Source organism: Vanessa cardui, chromosome 22 (assembly GCF_905220365.1).
Source record: "Vanessa cardui chromosome 22, ilVanCard2.1, whole genome shotgun sequence".
NCBI classification, from domain to species: domain Eukaryota; kingdom Metazoa; phylum Arthropoda; class Insecta; order Lepidoptera; family Nymphalidae; genus Vanessa; species Vanessa cardui.
Window position 1 is genome coordinate 4,961,298 of NC_061144.1, and position 19,547 is coordinate 4,980,844.

Consider the following 19,547-nt stretch of genomic DNA (forward strand, 5'->3'; position numbering starts at 1 on the left):
AGTCCCCCTAAGTAAGATGAAATGAAAAATATTGGATTACTTAAAATTCGATTTACGATTATATAACGTAATTATATTTATTGTTATATTTGGAGCCGGTATTTTTAGGAGATGATTATAATATTCGTCTATTATTAATTACATAAATATAACCACGTTAAGGAAGGTGACTCAAATATCCAAATAACCTACAAAAAAAAGATTCGGCCGAGTATCACTAACATGCTCCTTAAATGTTCCGTTCCCTTCCGTTCCGTTACTTTGTTATGGATCCTATGCTCAGAACCTTACCAAACTTTCACCAAACTAAACTTGAAGTATATCTTTTATAGTAAAAAAAGATCATCAAAATTGTTGAGCGTAGTTTTGAGTTATTCACCTATTTATCGTGCACATACATGATGCAAATTTAAGACTTATATCGTTTTCGTATAGAAACCACCATCAGAACTGGACTAAATTAAAATGGGACCACATGGCAAGCACTAGCTTTCAAACAAAAAAATAATATCAAAATCGGTCCAGCCAGTAAAAATGATGAGGTAACAAACATAAAAAAAATACAGACGAATTGATAACCTTCTCCTTTTGGAAGTCGGTTGATAAAGTATAATTAATATATAAGCAAAACGATGGACACAAAAATGACATAGCATCTTTGGATTTACAGATACTGTATATCCGCTCGCTTCGCGGGGCATTAGTCACAACATTTTTTTTTATTTTGTTGTTAATTTTTGATCATTAACGGTGTGTAAATAATTAAGGAACAAATCAAGAAACATTTGAGTTCTAATGAAATTCTAAAAAATTGTTCCGTTATTTTGTGTCTTTGGTGGCATTGTAAATCATGTCGATAGCGTAGCTCCAGTTTTATAGTTATATGAATAAGTCACTGGTTTTTTGTCTTACGTTAACATTTTAATCTAAAAGTTCATGGTTATTAAAGTTGTGAGTATATTTACCAATTATGATTATTTATTGTTCACTATCTTATAATCAAAATAGCTAATCACTTCTTCCCGTATATACTATTCATAACTATGTTATCTTAAAATAATAATTATAATTGTTGTTATTGTTTGACTTTTATATTTGACAAATAATGACGGAAATGAAGTTAGTTGATTTGCTTTTTGAATTTGTGATACATATTAATTTATTATTTCATTTTTTATAATTATCGGTTTATTGGTATACACGGGAGGGCTATTTGTTGGTGATTTTAAAAAAATGGGTGGAATATCTCCCTTAAAAAATACGTATACATACTTAATTTTCATAATGATTGGTCAAATAGTTTCTGAGTCTATAGATCACATACGTACTAACACATCCTCTTTTATGTATAGATAGCCTATCAAATTTGCGCAAGCACAAATTTTTAATGTTAACCAATTTTTGAGAAATAGTAAAACTGATGAGTGTCCCCAAAAAACAAATACTTCTGACGAAATTCGACAAAACAATTGAGTGTACAGACAGACTATACAGATTTATATAGTAGTAAGTATAGATTGCTCGCAAAAAAGTCACTGAACAGATTGTGTGTAAGCATATAACATAATTTGAGCATGACAAAGCAAAGTCATTACGAAACTGCCATAATTAAAGTTCATGTGTTATCATAGTTACCACATGTCACCTTTTACATTGCTTATCACTCAACAGAGAATATTTATATAGCTATAAATTTGTCTTATCGGCTAGTTCATAAAAATTAATCAAATATGTCAAACGTACTGGCGGTGTTTTTCGTTGTTTTATTCATAAAATGTGAGTGTGCGAAAATATTAGCAGTTTTTCCAACTCCATCTATCAGTCATCAAATAGTTTTTCGTCCCCTGGTGCAAGAATTAGCAAGACGTGGCCACGATGTGACAGTGATAACAACAGATCCAGCTTTTCCAAAAGGACAAAGTCCTCAAAACCTGACTGAAATAGATGTCCATGATATATCTTATGACATGTGGACAAATTTCTTAACAGCGGATAAAGGAAACGGAGATAGTTTTTACGAACAACTGGGTTTTCTTTTTAGATTAATGGCCGGAGTTTTTGAAGAGCAAATGAAAACACCCGAGGTTCAGAAACTTATAAGAAATAAGAAAAATAGATTTGATTTAATCTTTATAGAATCGTGTGTGAGACCAGCTGTAGGTTTTAGTTATTTATACAAAGTGCCGGTTATATCCATAAGCTCATTCGGTCCTTTATATAAAGCATTTGACGATGTAGGAGCTGCAACCAATCCTCTCTTATATCCTGTAGCAATTCGCCAACGTCTAAATAATTTGACATTGTGGGAAAAAATTCAAGAATTATATAAAGAATTTAAGGGGCAATATATATATGCTGATCTTATACCTTCAGAAGACAAAATGTTACAGAAAATATTTGGTTCGAGTATTCCAAGTATTACAGAGTTAAGAAAGAATATACAAATGCTATTTTTAAATATCTATCCGCTGTGGGATTTCAACCGTCCTGTTGCACCGAATGTTGTTTATTTAGGAGGTTTACACCAAAATCCAGCTAAAGAATTACCACAGGTATGTAAGAATACTTAATTGCTTTAATGGTAAATTAATTTTATCTGAAGAGCGAGTTTATTGGTATATATTTCATTATTTTTGTTTGAATCACTTTTCATCTTATCTTAATAGATTTTGCGAGAAAATCTGAAAAAAAATTATAATTTAATAATTTTATGGTGATTTTTCTTTTACATTTGAATTTTTTTGTATAGCTGATATCTAAATTTTTAAATGAAAATGAAAATCCTAATCGCAGCTAGTTTGTTTGTACACAATAGTTGCCCGAGAAAGAATTAAATTACTTCCATTGGTAAATCTGATATGGTACATATAAAGCTAGACCTTATTTCTTTTAAATTAATTCGAAAAACATTTTTTGCATAAAATCTATTTCTGCATTAATTTCTTATTCAGTTCTCTACCTCACGAATATCTTGTGTGTGGCCTGAAGAAAGTAAATCATTTATATTTTTATAGGATCTCAAAACTTATCTTGACGCTTCCAAGAATGGTGTAATATACATGAGCTTCGGTACAAACGTCAAACCCTCATTATTACCGGAAGAGAAGATACAAATATTTATAAAAGTATTTTCTGAGCTGCCTTACGACGTTTTATGGAAATGGGATAAAGATGAAATTCCAGGTCGTTCTAAGAACGTAAGAATTTCTAAATGGTTACCACAGTCCGACTTACTCAGTGAGTTCAATGTTTTATTTCATTGACATAAAGTCATCAAGGTAACAATTATAATATGAATGTTGATATTTTCAGAACATCCTAAAGTTAAGCTTTTCATAACTCAAGGAGGCTTGCAATCGACAGACGAAGCGCTAACAGCTGGAGTACCTCTTATCGGCGTACCAATGCTTGGAGACCAATGGTACAATGTCGAACAATATGTCATACATAATATAGGCATCAAAATTAATATAGATACACTTACAGAGGAAGAACTAAAGAAGGCCATAGAAACTATTGTTACTAATAATAGGTATGTATAACAGATTCTTACTAATATTTTAAAATTTATTATTTTTAGGTCATTTAACATAGATAATTAAATCTGATATTTTTTAGCTTTCGTGAAAATGTTGTAAAACTAAGAGATACCATGCGAGATCAACCAATATCAACATTAGAGCGCGCCGTGTGGTGGACGGAGCACGTCTTAAGACACAAGGGCGCGGCGCATCTACATCCGCCGGCAGCTCACATGCATTGGACTGAATACTACGCCATGGATTTAGTACTATTTGTTTTAGGTTCTTTTGTAACTTTATTGTTAGTATTGATGTTTGTTATTCGTATGGTATTATCAAGGTTAACGTATATTCGAATAAAAAGTAAAATTAATTAATATTATTGTTTTTTTATTATGATATAACTGTCACGTTTAGGGAAATTCCACAGAAATAAAAAAAAAGTAAATTAAAAATTGTACAAAGACATTCGACAATGACATTCGAAAAACGCCTGAGTTAGCCTGATGACCAGTTTGCTTTTACCTTTTCTAAATGCCGTGACTCAAGGAGATTGCTTCCACTGTCGACACACCTGCTGGAACCGCAGGTCCTCCGCAATCTCTGCAAAATAAACTTGTTTAGTGGTGAGTGTCATCAGTGTTTAATATAATGTCATCTCAAAATAATATCATATCGTCGGTTATGATGTACGTGTTTTTAATCACTTGGCCATCTCGGCTCCTAAACAATGTGTCTTTGTGAAAATTTGTTTTCAATATAATACTTCAAATTTCGATTTCAACCGACGACTTAACTAATTTTGTGAAATATACTTTTTTTATCGTTGATTTGTATAAGTGAAAAATACTTCTTTGTTTAGGTAACCTAGTGAGTTCTGCTTTGCTGAATCGCATCTATTCTTATCTTAACATTTGTTTTGTGGCTATTATTTGTGCCAAAAAGGCACATATTATTTCGCCAATGTCACGTGCGATGGAGAAGACACGATGGAGATTGATCGGCTCGGTCGATTACATGCTCAAATTAATTTTGAAGGCATTATAGCACTAGACGAATTGGAGACCCATAACCTAAAACAACACAACAATAATAATTACATAAAAAATTAATAAAATAAGGCAACTACTATTAAAATCCATAACAACAATCACAAAATAATTTACAACTTAATCTTATTACGTTGAATATATTTACAAAGAAATTTACAAAATGGACTAAACACAAACATTATTTAACATTTATAACCTACACCGGCTATACCAATAAGCAAATGTGTTTTGTTGTCTACCTCGCATTAGTGACAAACTTTCTTTAAAAGAAAGAGACAAAAGATATATATTCGAAATTTAATCATAAATCTCTTATCCATTACGAGAATGAAGAAATAAATCAAACCAATGTATTCTTAAAACGAAAATTTAAAGTCCAATTTATAAAAGTCAACAATCGTTAACTTGACAAAACATTTGGATATTTCGTCATGCAATAATATGCCTTATGTTGCAGTGATAGGAGTTATTTCTATTGAAACGAAATGCCCAAAGAAAATAAGTCACTGTCAATCTCAGGTCGACAATTGCTTTGTTTTCTATTTGGAATGCTGTTTGTTTTTCAAATGGCAACGATTTGGAATTGTCAAATGACTTTTGAATCTAGATATTGTTTTTGTAAAAACTATTTTCGTCATGTAGTACGTCTAATTTTCAACCTGCGATCTTCGGAATTATTCGAATTTAACAAAAAAAGTTACTGTTCAATCTTTCTGCAGCTTTTAATTTTGTTTAAGGCTGATTTTTTTATATTAGGTTGTTGGAAAGAGGAAAGTAGCCGACGTGACGCCGGAGTGCGGTACTTTGCAGTATTTGGATATTGCAGCTTCACTTTATTATTATTTTATACATAACTCAAAAATAAAACTGCTTTAATCCTTATTACGTCAGCTATGTGCTAGTGAAAATGCCTTCAAAATTGGTCCGGCCTTTCCAGATTAGCCGGAACAAACAGACAGATAGACATAAATTGTAAGAAATTTTATTATGGTATATGTATCGTGTATACATATATATGAATTTAGTTAAAAGCGGTTGTTAAAAATTAAAATCGACACTCCAATTTTATTATATGTAGGCACAGGTAATTTTACCTGTACATTACGTTCTTCTATATATCTAACTGTTCTCTGGGAATCTGTTTGCGTCAGATGAATGCAGTTTCCAATAAATTCAGTTATAAATATACATAGGTTGTAATTCACGCTGAGTCCACCTCATTTGTGGTTTTGTCGTGATAATGCGAAAATCGCTCATTATTACTTTCACACATAATATTTGTATGATAAGCTAAGCTGTTGAATCCTACTTACTATATTTATTAGTATTGCCATGGTCCGTAATTTTATCAATGTTTCAATAAATAAAATCACTTAGCTATTTGAAATTGTTTTAATGAAGCACACATTCACTAAAATTATGAACTTCCGTTAGTATACGGATAGACTCTTAGGAGTTTTAACCAGTTTTTGACAGTGACGGTTGTTTATCCAATTTAAAGTAGCATTAGCAATGGATCAAGAAGTAAGTGCCCACACCAAATCAAATTTTCATGTACAGTCAGAGTAAGAAAACCTTCATCAGTTATGAAATGCATTCTTTTATCAAGTCTTAAACTCTTAGTTCCTTTTGAATCTAAACAATAAATTATTGCGACGCAATATATCATTCTCACTTTATAAAGCAGATTATCGCTCAAACTGAGCACACGAAAATAGATCTTAAGGTGACAAACTTTTTCTTACCCCGACTGTAGGTAATTAATATTTATAAGATCGTGAGAAAAACGCAAACATTTGTGTGACCGAATAAGTTCCAACCATTGTCAAAAAAGATGAGGCTTAATTCCAATAGAGGCAAATTTATAGGTTGATATTTAATAATAGCAATTTTCCATCGCTTCATCTATATCCCATACTAGTAGTTGCCTGCGTATTTGTTCGCGTTTTAAGACGTTGATGTCATGTGTCAGGCAAAAAAGTAGCCACTGATGGTAAGTGGTCACCATTACCCATAGACAATGAAGCTGTTCTATTCCTTACACCGTCAATGTGCCACCAACCTTGGGAACTAAAATATTATGTCCCTTGTGCCTGTAGTTACACTGGCTCACTCACCCTTCAAACCGGAACACAACAATACTGAGTACTGTTATATGGCAGTAGAATAACTGATGAGTGGGTGTTACCTACCCAGACGGGCTTGCAAAAAGCCCTACCACCAAGGAATGAACCAATTTAAATATTTATATCGCTATACATAATATTACTATTCATACATTAATTCATCACGTAATCTCCAGAACTATAGAGCCGACACGATTGAAATTTATCACGTATGTATTTGTATATAAATGAAGCAGTAGACATCGTCATCTTCAAATTTACTTACACTATATCTACGAGTACATTTTAATGAAAATGTTATCAAACATCAAAATTGATAAAAATAGCTAGTGATCTATAAATATATATATATATATATTTATGAAGTTACTCGACCTCTGTGGTCGAGTTGTGTGGACACCAGTTTTCATGGGTACGCCACTCCAAATCCCGGTTCGATTCCCGACCGAGTCGATGTAGAAAGTTCATTAGTTTTCTGTTGTCTTGGGGTAGCGTCGTTATTTCTGATTTGTCGTAACACATGTGCGTTAGGTACTTACACTGGTATCAGAGTAATGTATGTGATGTTGTCCAATATTCAAGTGTACATAAGTTAGATTAAAAATGATCATCTCAACGACATATAAACATACAGTTACGAAATTAAGCACAGGTGCTTGTAAACCTATATGGATCATATATATATAATAAAATTGGAGTGTCTGTTTGTAATATTAAAATAGCCCTTTTTCACTCAATGCATATGTATGTGTACACGGTACACATACCAAAATAACATTTTTTAGAATTTTTGTCTGTCTATCTGTCTGTCTGTTTGTTCCGGCTAATCTCTGGAACGGCTGGACAGATTTTGACTCGACTTTCACTGGTAGATAACTGATATAATAAGGAGTAACTTAGGCTTCAATAATTTATTTTTTTGTTAAATTCAAACGCGTACAAGGTCGCGGGTACAGAATTAGTATTAGAATATAATTAAATTCTAGCAATGTTACATACATATACGTCGAAAAATTAACCTCCTTTTTTAGAAGTCGGTTGAAAAACGTCCTGATTGTCTGACGATTAACGCAAAGGCTATAACACATGAAGTAGAAAGGAGTACTGTTTTGTAATGGAGGGGCTTAGCCTCTCAACAAAAAAGTCTCAAAAAGTATTTTGATTGCCCTCTTCACTTTCAACACAACGGGAAAAATCGCTTTGATATTTCATTCTCTCCAGATCTTCAAGACAAGAAAAAAATAAGAATAAAGTGGCCTAATAATTTTTGGGTTTGATGATTATTAATTGAGCCAAGATGGCCCAGCTGTTAGAACGCGTGCATCTTAACCGTTGATTGTAGGTCCAAACCCAGGAAAGCACCGTTGAATATTCATATGCTTAATTTGTATTTATAAATCATCTCGTACTCGGTGGTGAAGGTATTCCACCAACCCGCATTGGGATAGCGTGGTAGAATTTGTTCCGAATCGTCTCCTCAAAAAATAGTTTAGTAAATACATATTTTTTTTAAGTTCAGTAGCTGTTTCTAATTTTGAACTCTTATTGAAATTATTAAAGTTCAGCTTATTATTAAATTATTCATAAATCAAATGCAACAATTAGCGTAAACAAGCATGTTGATATACGAATAAATTAATATGAATGTTTATATCCTCGTTGAAATTTATTCAGTACCCTCGGTATTCTGACAAATTAGTGATCTAGATCGGCAAGCATTTCTCGACTGGCTTAAAATTCGAAATTCAAAACGCTTACAGGCTTTCAACTTGTAACTAACGGAAAAATCGTGAAAATCTGCGATTGCCGAATATAGTGGCCTCGTCACACCTCTCAAACATCAGCTTGGCTTGATCGAACCATTTAAAGTGTCATTTCCCGTTTACCAAGAGAAGAGAATATTGCAGTTGATTTTTACATACATCGATAAAATCGTTTTAATTATTTGAAGTGAAATTCTTTCTATTGGCTCAGACACTTATGTCATTTTTAACAATAATAAGAAATTAATAATCAAACCAAAATTATACGTAACTACACTTAATTAATGTTAAAATATTCTATGGATCAAGACAATATTTAGGCTACTTCACGTCGTAATTACTTCATAAAAACTACATTTATTTTTACAAGGACGTCAGCATAAGTACAATAACAGTGACAGCCTATAAGTTTCCCACTGCACAAGGCTCCTCTCTCTTTGAGAAGAAGATTATGTTGTTGGATACACATGTGACAGAATTTCGTTGAAATTAGACATATGCAGGTTTTCTAACGATGTTTTTCTTCACATCGAGCTCAAAATTAAATATAATCACAACATGGAGACTCAATTGTGCTCTTCTACGCCGTCAGCGTAATCGGTATTAATTTAAATCAACTAATCTGAGTATATATTTTTGTTTAGAATATTGTAATAACCAAAGTTTCATTAGACACGTAATAAATAATACGGACTAAATTATGAAGCAATTGTTTATGGACAAAACGTTTATTTTAAAGTGAGTTATTCGAAATCTGGCACTCTAACTCTGATAACGAGTTAGTTGAGTTGCGAAACGAGGGATTGAAGGATTGAATGAAGGATTTCCAATACCGAGTCAGTTAAGTTCTTTCCTCCTCTGTTTTTATAAGATGGAGATGGATAAATTATAAGCCATTATTTTAAGTCATACCATCAGAGTATGCTTGAAAATTTATATTATGTATATATCTAGATAAACTATAACCAAATGATTAAAACAGACAAGGCAACTTTATTACCTCTATATATGGGTTACTTTTGAGACTCGCCAAAACAACATTCCTAGTGTGAGTGAGCTTAGTTACTATCTGTTGGTCAGTACCTAAATAAATATATCAGTAGTATCACACAGTCACAGCCTGTAAATTGCCCACCGCTGGGCTAAGGCCTCCTCTCCCCCCCTTGAGTAAAAGGTTAGAAGCCTATTTCACCACATTGCTCGAGATACATTGCATAAGACTTATCCAGGTTTCCTCACGATGTTTTCCTTCACCACCGAATACGGAATGAATTATAAACACAAATTAAACAAATGAAAATTCAGTGTTCTTGCCTGGAGTTGAACCCACAATCATATATTGTTTTTTCATCCTGTAATAGGATGAAAAAACATACAATAGTGATGATATTTTATCCGACGTGGTGACTTAAGTTAAAGGAAGATCTGTTATATTTAAAAAAAAGATTACCCTCTATCCTTTCTTGGAAAATTGGGTTCAGCGGTTTGGTCTTGAAATACAGAGAGACAGAGTTACTTTCTCATCTATACATATATTATAATTTATAATATTAGTACAGATAGTATAGCTTATTACGTAATTTATGTTGAGGGTAAAAAAGCGAATTTTCATTCAACTTTGATACAAACTTAGTACGTGTCTAACGTATCTTTTTAGGAAAGAAATCCGTTATTTATCTAAATAATTTCCTCAATCGTTAGCACCCGGTCCTCTTTATAAATCATTTCCTGAGATACGCTCCCCGCATTTAACCCATGTAACGATCCGTCCGAAAATTATTGATAAATAAATACTTCTGGATTTTATATATATTTTGACTTAGTGAACTTGATTTTAGCTATTATGTGTATTATTTATGTTATTAATAATGTGTTTTTTTATTGAGTGAGATTCTATATAAAGTTTTGCACTGACAAAAGAGATCGGTGGTTTAACGAATGTAAGTATTATTTAATGATTAGAGAAAATTGTGTAAAGGTATTACTTGCAAAGTTATAGAAATTTTAATCTTCATCATTGTTTATCATCCTCCTGCCCTTATCCCAATTTTATTTGGGGTCGGCGCAGCATGTATTCTAGTTCCATACTTCTCTATCAGACGTCATCTAACATAATAACATAACATAATAAGTAACATTCACTCTAACCATATTGTCTTTTACACAATCAATCCATCGTTTCCTTGGTCGTCCTCTACCTCTATATCCATCCACATCCATGCTCAAGGCCTTCTTCAGAATATGTTCCTCATTCCTCCGCATTACATGCCCATGCCTAGGTTATCTTACTCCTTAATTAAATGTTCTAAATTCGAAAATTAATAATCAATTCGAACTTAATCGTCATAGAATTGATATGATACTGGTTGGGTTATATCATAGAAATTTTATAAATAAATCTTTAGCATTGAATATGCTTGCAAGGAAAACTATTTGCAGGTTGATTATTCGTAATTATAAAAAAAAAATATTAAGAAAATAAATAACTGAGTTTGAATTATTTCCTTACCTTGAAATGGGACCAATGTGCAAATATATTAACGACCTATGTGGTCGAGTAGTGTGTACACCGGTTTTCTTAGGTACTCCGAGGTCCCGTGTTCGATTCCCGGCCGATCTGATGTAGAAAAAGTTCATTATTTGTTTATGTTGTCATGGGTCTGGATGTTTGTGTTACTGTCGTTACTTCTGATTTTTCACAACACAAGTGCTTTAGCTACTTATATGAGATTAGAGTAATGTATGTGATGTTGTTCAAAATGTAATTATTTAATTATTAAATATGAAAAAATTAAGAAAGTCTGAGTCAAACATTGTTTTTTTTTAAATAAGATAAATAAAGCATATTCAAAATAAAATCAAAGATAAAAAGCGTGAGTGGTTTATTTGTTTTTTCTAGATAAGAAATATATATATATATACTTTCGGAATCGGTGGTAGCTTTATATAAATTAAACACTTGATACAAAATTGCTTTAGATGATAAGGGGACTTAAATAAAGAATAATATGATCTGATTTGATCGATCTCGTTCATCGTTGTACTAAAATAACTCAGAATATTATAATCTAGAAGGCGCATTGTAGCAACGTAATAAAATTAGCCAGAAATGCTTCTATAAAGCAGACGAAAAGGCGTTTCCAGTTCTGTATAATTCCAATATTTTTCTTAATTTTACCGTAATATAAAAACAAACCGACTCTACCTTAATGTGGCATCATTATCATTATATAGCATAAAGTAATGTCGCTTACCACTGTCTGTCCCTATATAAGCTTAGATCTTTAAAATTAAGCAACGGATTTTGATGCATTTTTTAAATACACAGGCAAGCACCACTATATATAATTATGAGATTATAATTCATCTCGTGCTCGGCGGTGAAGGAAAACATCGTGGGAACACCTGCATCTGTCTAATTTCATCGAAATTCTGCCACATGTGCATTCCACCAACTCGCATTGGAACAGCGTGGTGGAATATGTTCCAACCCCTCTTCTTAATGGAAGAGGTGGCCTTATCTATTATAATATTTAGTGTGATTCGAAGATTTTTGTATATAATAACGCGGACAATATATGTAGTAAAGAAACACTGATAATGTCGACATTCTTTACTATATTTAGTATCAGCATTGCATCCGTGAGAAGCCGGATCGGGTCGCTGTTTAATAATAAAACTATTTGCTTTTATATTATCAAATTATACAGATTGAAAATTAAAACAGAAAAATACGTTCCACGCTTATTTTGTATATGACTCACCTATTGTGGAGAGCCATTCCATAAATTCGAACGAATTTATGATCCTCATGGAAATGAGAATAGTATTCATAATTTTATGAACCCCGAATGTTTTGTAAATATTTTCAAACAGATAACAATTGGATATACTACCAGCACGATTTCGGATAATTTAAACGCTTACAGTGCAGTTAATACTCGAATTTGTTCATATTAATCAGTTTGCCGTCAATGAACACTTTTATTTTGTTTATTAATTAACGTTACTTCCCTTATATTATGCTACCGTTTCTTTTTTCCTTTGAAATCAACTTACAATTAAAGTACTGGATTTTTTTTTTTTAAATATCTGATTACTCATTTTGGCGACTTTGTATTATTCCTTATCAATTAATGACTATTCAAAATTGCTTTTAAAAGCATACTTGAATAAATTTTATTTTGATTGATTTTGATTTTGACTATCGTTGAATTCATCATGTTTATTTGAAGTGTTCTGTTTCGAAGCATTAGTTATATTGTGACCCAATTTTTGATACGCGATGAAGTTGGATTTGGTTCCATCTTTAACATCTTACTTCGAAATTATTGTAGTGAGTTTACTCTTCTTCCTTGCTTAATCCTTAATGTATTTTTCAGAAAGGTATATATTTGTTGACGTTTTTTTTTCGCACTGAACTCTAATCAATCATCTTCAAAATAAACTTTATACAAGTAGGCTTTTACAAGCACTTTTGAATAGTCATTTTACAATTAAGTGAAGCTGCCACCGGTTCGGAAAGTAGATTTTACCAAGAAGAACCGGCAAGAAATTCAGTAGTTACTCTTTTTTAAATTTTAAAAAATACAATGTTAGTTAAATACAATTATTAAAATTGGAAGCTTGGAAGTCAACAGGTACTAACGCCACGCTTTTTTATCATCTATAAAATCTTATACCGAATAATATGCTTTTTCTAACAATGTATTTTTTACAAACGATTTGAATTTATGAAACGAATTAATGTCAAAGACCTGATATGGACAAGTGGAGATAACGCGTACATACGTTGTACCAATGATTACGGGTTCAAACCCAGGCAAGCAACACTAAATATTCTGATTGAAATGATGTGCTTGGTTTGTGTTTATAATTCACCTCGACAGTGAAATCTCTGTGGTCTAATACCATCAAAATTCTGCCATATGTGTATTCCATCGACAAAAATTGGAACAACGTGGTGGAATATGTTCCAAAATTTATCCTCAAAAGGAGACGAGGCCTTAGCTCAGCAGTACGGGAATTTACAGGCTGTTAACGTAAAGAATATCAAATTATATACAAAGTGAAATTACCCTTAAAGCCAGGATACGAAACACACTCAGACTAATTGAAAATTCTCACGGCAAAACGGTAACTTTTCCTATTTACAAAGTATCAAGTCAAGCCCAAAAAAAGCAACTGTTTGTATTGACTTCAAATTCTCTGCAGTGAATACGGCTAGTTGTCATGAATAAAACATACGCCTCCTGAGTGAAAGTCAATAGATGTAGCAAATAAGTTTGGATAACGAAAATTGAAATGTATATTCCTGTAGTTTAGCATGTTGTAATTTAAACTCCTTTAAAATAAAAAATAAAAGAAAAGTAACATCCTGTAAATTTCCCACTGCTGGGCTAGACCTCCTCTGCCGTTGAGGAGAGGGTTTGCAACATATTCCACCACGATGTTCCAATGCGGGTTGGTAGAATGCGCATTGCATGGAATGGAAATTTTAATGAAATTAGACACATGCAGGTTTCCTCACGATGTTTTCCTTCACCGCCGAGCACGAGAAGAATTATAAACACAAATTAAGCACATATATATATAATGGAGCTTGTTTGGGTTTGAACCCGAAATCATCGGTTAAGATGCGCGCGTTCTAACCACTGGGCCATCTCAGCTCATGTTTAAAATAAAAAAGATAAATTATTAGCTCCATGTTTTTAATATAATCTTGCATGACAGATATGTAATACTTTTAATGACTTGCATATTTGTGGTTATATTTTTAGCAACACTTATTGCACTATATATTATCAGAAGTACATATTACAATGTTCTAGTACTCATCTGTCATATTAATTAGTTATCTCGAGTATCGTTTCAAGTACACGTGTATGTCTGATATGATATTAATCATGTGTGCTTTAATAACATAAGAATTAACAACTGACTAGCTTTAGTTTATATATATATATATATATATATATATATATATATATATAACTATCTATAAATAAAGCTATAACTAAAGCTAGTCACTGTATAAATCTTGACCGCGTGGAATGGTGGCAAGAATGCTAGCAGCATTTCCCCGTTGAATCGCAATTCCGATCCTCTGGGCAAAAAACGAACCAGTCCTCCTGTCACCAGTGGAGGCAATGAGGCGAGGTGTTATATAATATTTATTATTAATTCATTTTTATTATTAAAAAGTTCTATTTATTTTTACAAAGATAAAGTCTTGACTGCTACAATGCTGTTTACGAACAGCTAAGCTCTTGGATCTAGACTTTTGTTTTGCAATCTTCGTTTCAAAACATGCGGGGAGTTTCGTTTGTTCAAGTTCAACAAATTGTTGTGGAATTGTTAGTGTTGATAAGTTATCGATAATAACTGTGTATACGTTACACGATAACGAAGATGCTGATGCACTGAGAGGGCATACAATTCATCAAATCCAAGTTACTTTCGTGAGTTGTTTTAGGTTCCTTGAATATGTTATAAACGAGTCGACTAATTCATCGAAAAACACAAGAAATAAAGATCACTGTTAAGGCTACTGAATAAGAAAAAGATCGTAGTCCTTTCTTAAAGAACGGCGAATTGATTTGAAAATAAATATTTTGTGTGCATTGCGGTGTAACTTATGCTTCTTCTTAATATTATATTTTTTGGTATTATTTTAGTTCGAAATAATAGATTGCATATTACTCGAAAACTTGCGATATATGTGAATCATCACGACTATAATTATCTTTCGCTTCAAACTTGGTAATAAAACCATTTAAACCATTTATTTTGCTACACACATACATTACATATATTATACAAGAAAAAAATTAAAATAAGTAAAATAGGTAGGAAGGGGTTCATCTCAGTATAAGCTGTGCTAATGCACAGCACTGATTTTCAGATGGCCCCAGACTATTGGGTAAACATAAACATATGCGCGCACACGAAAATAAAAAAATGAAATTATGAGAACAAAAACTGAAACTTAAAAGCCCTTATACTAAAAATAAAGAAACATATTACACAACAAGAAAAAATCACAAGGAACTTAATACTAACGACTGATGAGGGAAGTAACACAAAGACAATAGCTGACTATTTATTTAAATTGGTTCATAAAATGAGATGGCCCAGTGTTTAGAACGCTTGCATCTTATCCGACGATTTCGGGTTCAAACGCAGGCAAGCCACCACTATATATATGTGCTTAATTTGTGTTTATAATTCATCTCGTGCTCGGCGGTGAAGGAAAACATCTAAACTAGTGTCAAATTACATTGAAATTCTGCCACATGTGCATTCCATCAACCCACATTGGAACCGCGTGGTAGAATATGTTCCAAACCCTCACCTTAATGGAAGAGAGGCCTTATCCCAGCAGTGGGAAATTTATAGGCTGTTACTTTACCTTTTCTTTTACTTTACATAAAAATCAAAAAAATCACCGTAATGACAATAATACTCACACTAATTTAATCACAATTCCTTAACAGATAGTAAGATGTTAAGAGCAGCAGAGGTAAACGTTTCGTAGAAAGAATGTGAGTGCATTCAACGCTAGTCGGCCGAAAACTGTCCCTGTCGACTTTGCGCTGGTCCCATTCCGTCAGTGCAAAAAGCCACGCCATCTGTTGGCCAACTATTCACTTTGCTTCTTTAAAAGTCAAATCAGCACCTTTTTATTATATGTTATTCGTTAGATAATCTTCTGGACAATGAAAAAGATAACCACAAATACAAAACAATGGAATCAATATGGTATTATATAATATGACAAAGTAGCTTGTCCCGGCTCGTTTTTAAAAGCATGACGTCATACACGTCAGGATTGCCGACGTCACGAATGTCAGGGTTTTGATCTCTATCGATTCTCGAAGGTAAGAAATTAAACTCAAGAAATATTGTTCTCTGATTTATTCCAAACTGAGGAGGTCCGATCGCTCCGACAACAAGCCTGTCGATACCGGAGGGCGGTCGGCCTTTTATAATAAAAATGGGTGAGTAGACCATTCACTCAATATACTGCCTTTTTATGGACGCTAAAATATTTCAGACTAATTTAAGATGTCAGAATTCACTAAAAATTATTATTCTAATTCATTTCTGGATACGTGTTTTCCTTCGTTTGCGCCGACATATTATACAATAAGATCCAAAAGGACAATTCTGAAATTTCTCTCAATTTGTAATATTGTTAACACTTGAAGAGCTTTAGTTGTACTTGTAGTAATTTAAATGCAATTTACAGTGAATTCTGAAGCACGAACTATAGTTATGTTAGCAACAAAGTTTTGATTGACGGTATTGTTGCAGATTTTAAACTTCCACATTATTAAATCTTATTTTAAATTTTCTGTTCATCAGTGTTTTCTTGAATATTGATAGATAGCGATCCGCACCGGTATCGCTCGCTTGCAAAACTGATACTAAATGTACTACAGAATTTGTTTATTTACGACCTCACATTAGAGACTTCTAAAATTATCAGTGTTTCTTTACTATGTCGTCCATGTATTATATATAAAAACTTTCCTCTCGAATCACTCTATATAAAATCCGTTGCGTAGTTACAAAGATCTAAGCATACAGAGTAATATAGGGACGGAGAAAGCGACGTTTTATACTATGTAGTGAAGGAGCTCCTTGATGGGCCAAGAAAACCTTATCAAGTTACAACTGTAAATTGTCATTCTCACCATAAATACCATTACTATTTGTTGCTACGACATTACAAGTGTATTGACGGCCTGTCGGCAAGACCACATGTATCCCAAATATCCTTGGGCGGTAATAATTATTTTCTTTGCTTAAAACTCGCGTGACCCATTCCACAACGCTGGTCTAATAGAAAATTGTGTTGAAAGTATTACATTACATAGTATTGTTTAATAATATATGTATGCTTAGCATTATTGTATTCAAATTTGTAGGGCGAGTGAGACAGTGTAACTATGGCAAAGGCTGGTGATATGATGAATGAACAAATGCAGGTCTGATGTGTATTGAAGATGGTGATCACTTACCATACTAGCTATAAATTAGTCCAATGCTACCCGTCATACGTCAATAAATAGGGTAAGAGCAGAACCCTTATCTGATTTATTTCTTGGGTCGGCGCATGTCTTCTTCCATACTTTTCTGCCTGAAGTAACATTGAAGAAATGCAAAACATTATAAACAACAAGAATATGGCTATATGACTCAATGGGACTTCTATCACATGTAACATTCTTTCTAGTCATATCATATTTGACACATGTACATATAAACATTACCGAAAAATGCCAAATTAAAATAACCTGAACAATAATTTAAAAAAATTCGTCGCGGCGCCATTATCACAATGCCCTTAATTATATAAAATTCTATATGAACTTTGTCAAATTCGACACCAATTATAATCAAAACACAAAAATAAATTACATAAAAATTCAGAAACACTTATCTGGGTTTAACCTACCATGTCCGGTTATGATTCACTTGTATATCGTGCCATCGGTCTGGCTATTATATTTATCCAATTAATAAAGTAACATGAATAGTTCTCAAATAAAATGTTAGCTGTAACGTTGACCACTGACAATTTCCAGATTTAAAATCGGATATGTCGAAAACTGTATACCAAGCTTAGTTTGGATATGAATGACCGTCATTTGTCAGTGGCGAGGCATTCCATAAATTGTTGTGAATTTATTGTGCTCTCGAAAAGTGAAAATACCAGATAGTGTATATTTATTCCATGAGCTGCAAATTGTATAAATCTAAATGGCTTGTATGTACTGGTGAAAGGTTTTTATCTTATCTTAATTAATATTTTTATGGACCTATTTATTTCGTTTTTGAGTTTTTTCAGAGACCTATTCAACATTCTCGTTTTACGTCATGTATTGCAACAGCGATTTTAATTTATTTCAATAAATACATTGATTACATGACATGCAGTTCTTAATATGACGATTTAAAGTACCGTTTAAAACCATTTTGAACTAAGAATGTTTTTCCTAACAGACGAACATGAAAAACGCATAACACGAAAAAAGGTCGCTTTAAAATTGTACTCTTATAACCTTCACGTGTTCATCTTGAATCGTCTCAGTTTAAATGAAATCAACACAGGTGTCAAAACATTCATAAATGAATACAAGGTCATCGTTCAGCTTTATTAAATAATTTCGATATAAAATTCCATAAGAAAATTTTGCTTCATTTATGAACTCTTACAATATATAAAATGATACCTGTATGATACACTTTTAATAATTTTTTGTCACTTATAAAGAAGTGTTATTCTTCCGTCATACAACATTACAAGAACAACAACAGCCTGTAAATTTTCCACTTCTGGGCTACGTCGTCGTCGCTTTTTGAGGAGAAGATTTAGAAAATATTCCACCATGCTGTTCCAATGCAGGTTGGTGGAATACACTTGCTGGAAGAACTTCGACGAAATTTGACAAATTTAGGTTTCCTTACGATGTTTTCGTTCACCGCCGAGCAGGAGATGAATAGTAAACACAAATTTATAACATATAATAAACTCAAATTTGTACCCGAGATTTTCGGCTAAGATGCACGAGTTCAATCCACTGTTCGATCTGGACTGATATCATGGATATCTAGGTAGGTATGCTTAGTATTCAAAGAGCCGATTTGACAGATTTTTTCATTCAGTAATGAGTTCTTCTAACTTGTTTTAAAGTTCAAATTTCAGTGTACGTTGATGTTATTTAAGGCATTTTACAAATTGTCTGTGTACATTTGATTCCCTTTTAGTTGGTGTCATAGCTTCTAGTACAACTTCCGCGCAGTGAGGACGTGATGTGACTTTAAATGAATTTTATCTGTTTCCTTCTTCAGCTAAAAGTTCCTTCTTTAGTGGAATTTTATAACGTTAACTTCAATTTAATAAAAAATAAGCATTTGTTTACATTACTATATCAATAGTTTTTTATTGTATCAATTGTTATTACTTTTAAGTTTGCACAGGTGTTCTTCAAACATTAGGGCAAAGTCAGACTATGTTACAGTGAGTACTACTATGAAAGGTAGATAGCTTCGTTGTTCTGGATATTTTTTGCAAAC

At 32.6% G+C, this 19,547-nt stretch overlaps 1 protein-coding gene across 1 annotated transcript; it reads left to right on the plus strand.

The window, feature by feature from the left end:
* The first annotated feature begins 1,641 nt into the window (after positions 1–1,641).
* On the plus strand, positions 1,642–3,900 carry LOC124539297 (UDP-glucosyltransferase 2-like). The gene is made up of 4 exons (XM_047116651.1): positions 1,642–2,552; positions 3,015–3,237; positions 3,313–3,532; positions 3,619–3,900. The coding sequence occupies exons 1-4, from the start codon at positions 1,731–1,733 to the stop codon at positions 3,896–3,898; spliced, it is 1,545 nt and encodes a 514-aa protein (XP_046972607.1). The 5' UTR covers positions 1,642–1,730; the 3' UTR covers positions 3,899–3,900.
* The last annotated feature ends 15,647 nt before the right edge of the window (positions 3,901–19,547 follow it).

What these genes read in the sequence shown, in the direction of transcription:
- LOC124539297 (XM_047116651.1), top strand. Translation starts at nt 1,731, where the DNA reads ATGTCAAACGTACTGGCGGTGTTTTTCGTTGTTTTATTCATAAAATGT. An exon ending in CAGCTAAAGAATTACCACAG is followed by an intron (nt 2,553 to 3,014) that starts GTATGTAAGAAT and finishes ATATTTTTATAG; the next exon opens with GATCTCAAAACTTATCTTGA. An exon ending in ACTATTGTTACTAATAATAG is followed by an intron (nt 3,533 to 3,618) that starts GTATGTATAACA and finishes GATATTTTTTAG; the next exon opens with CTTTCGTGAAAATGTTGTAA.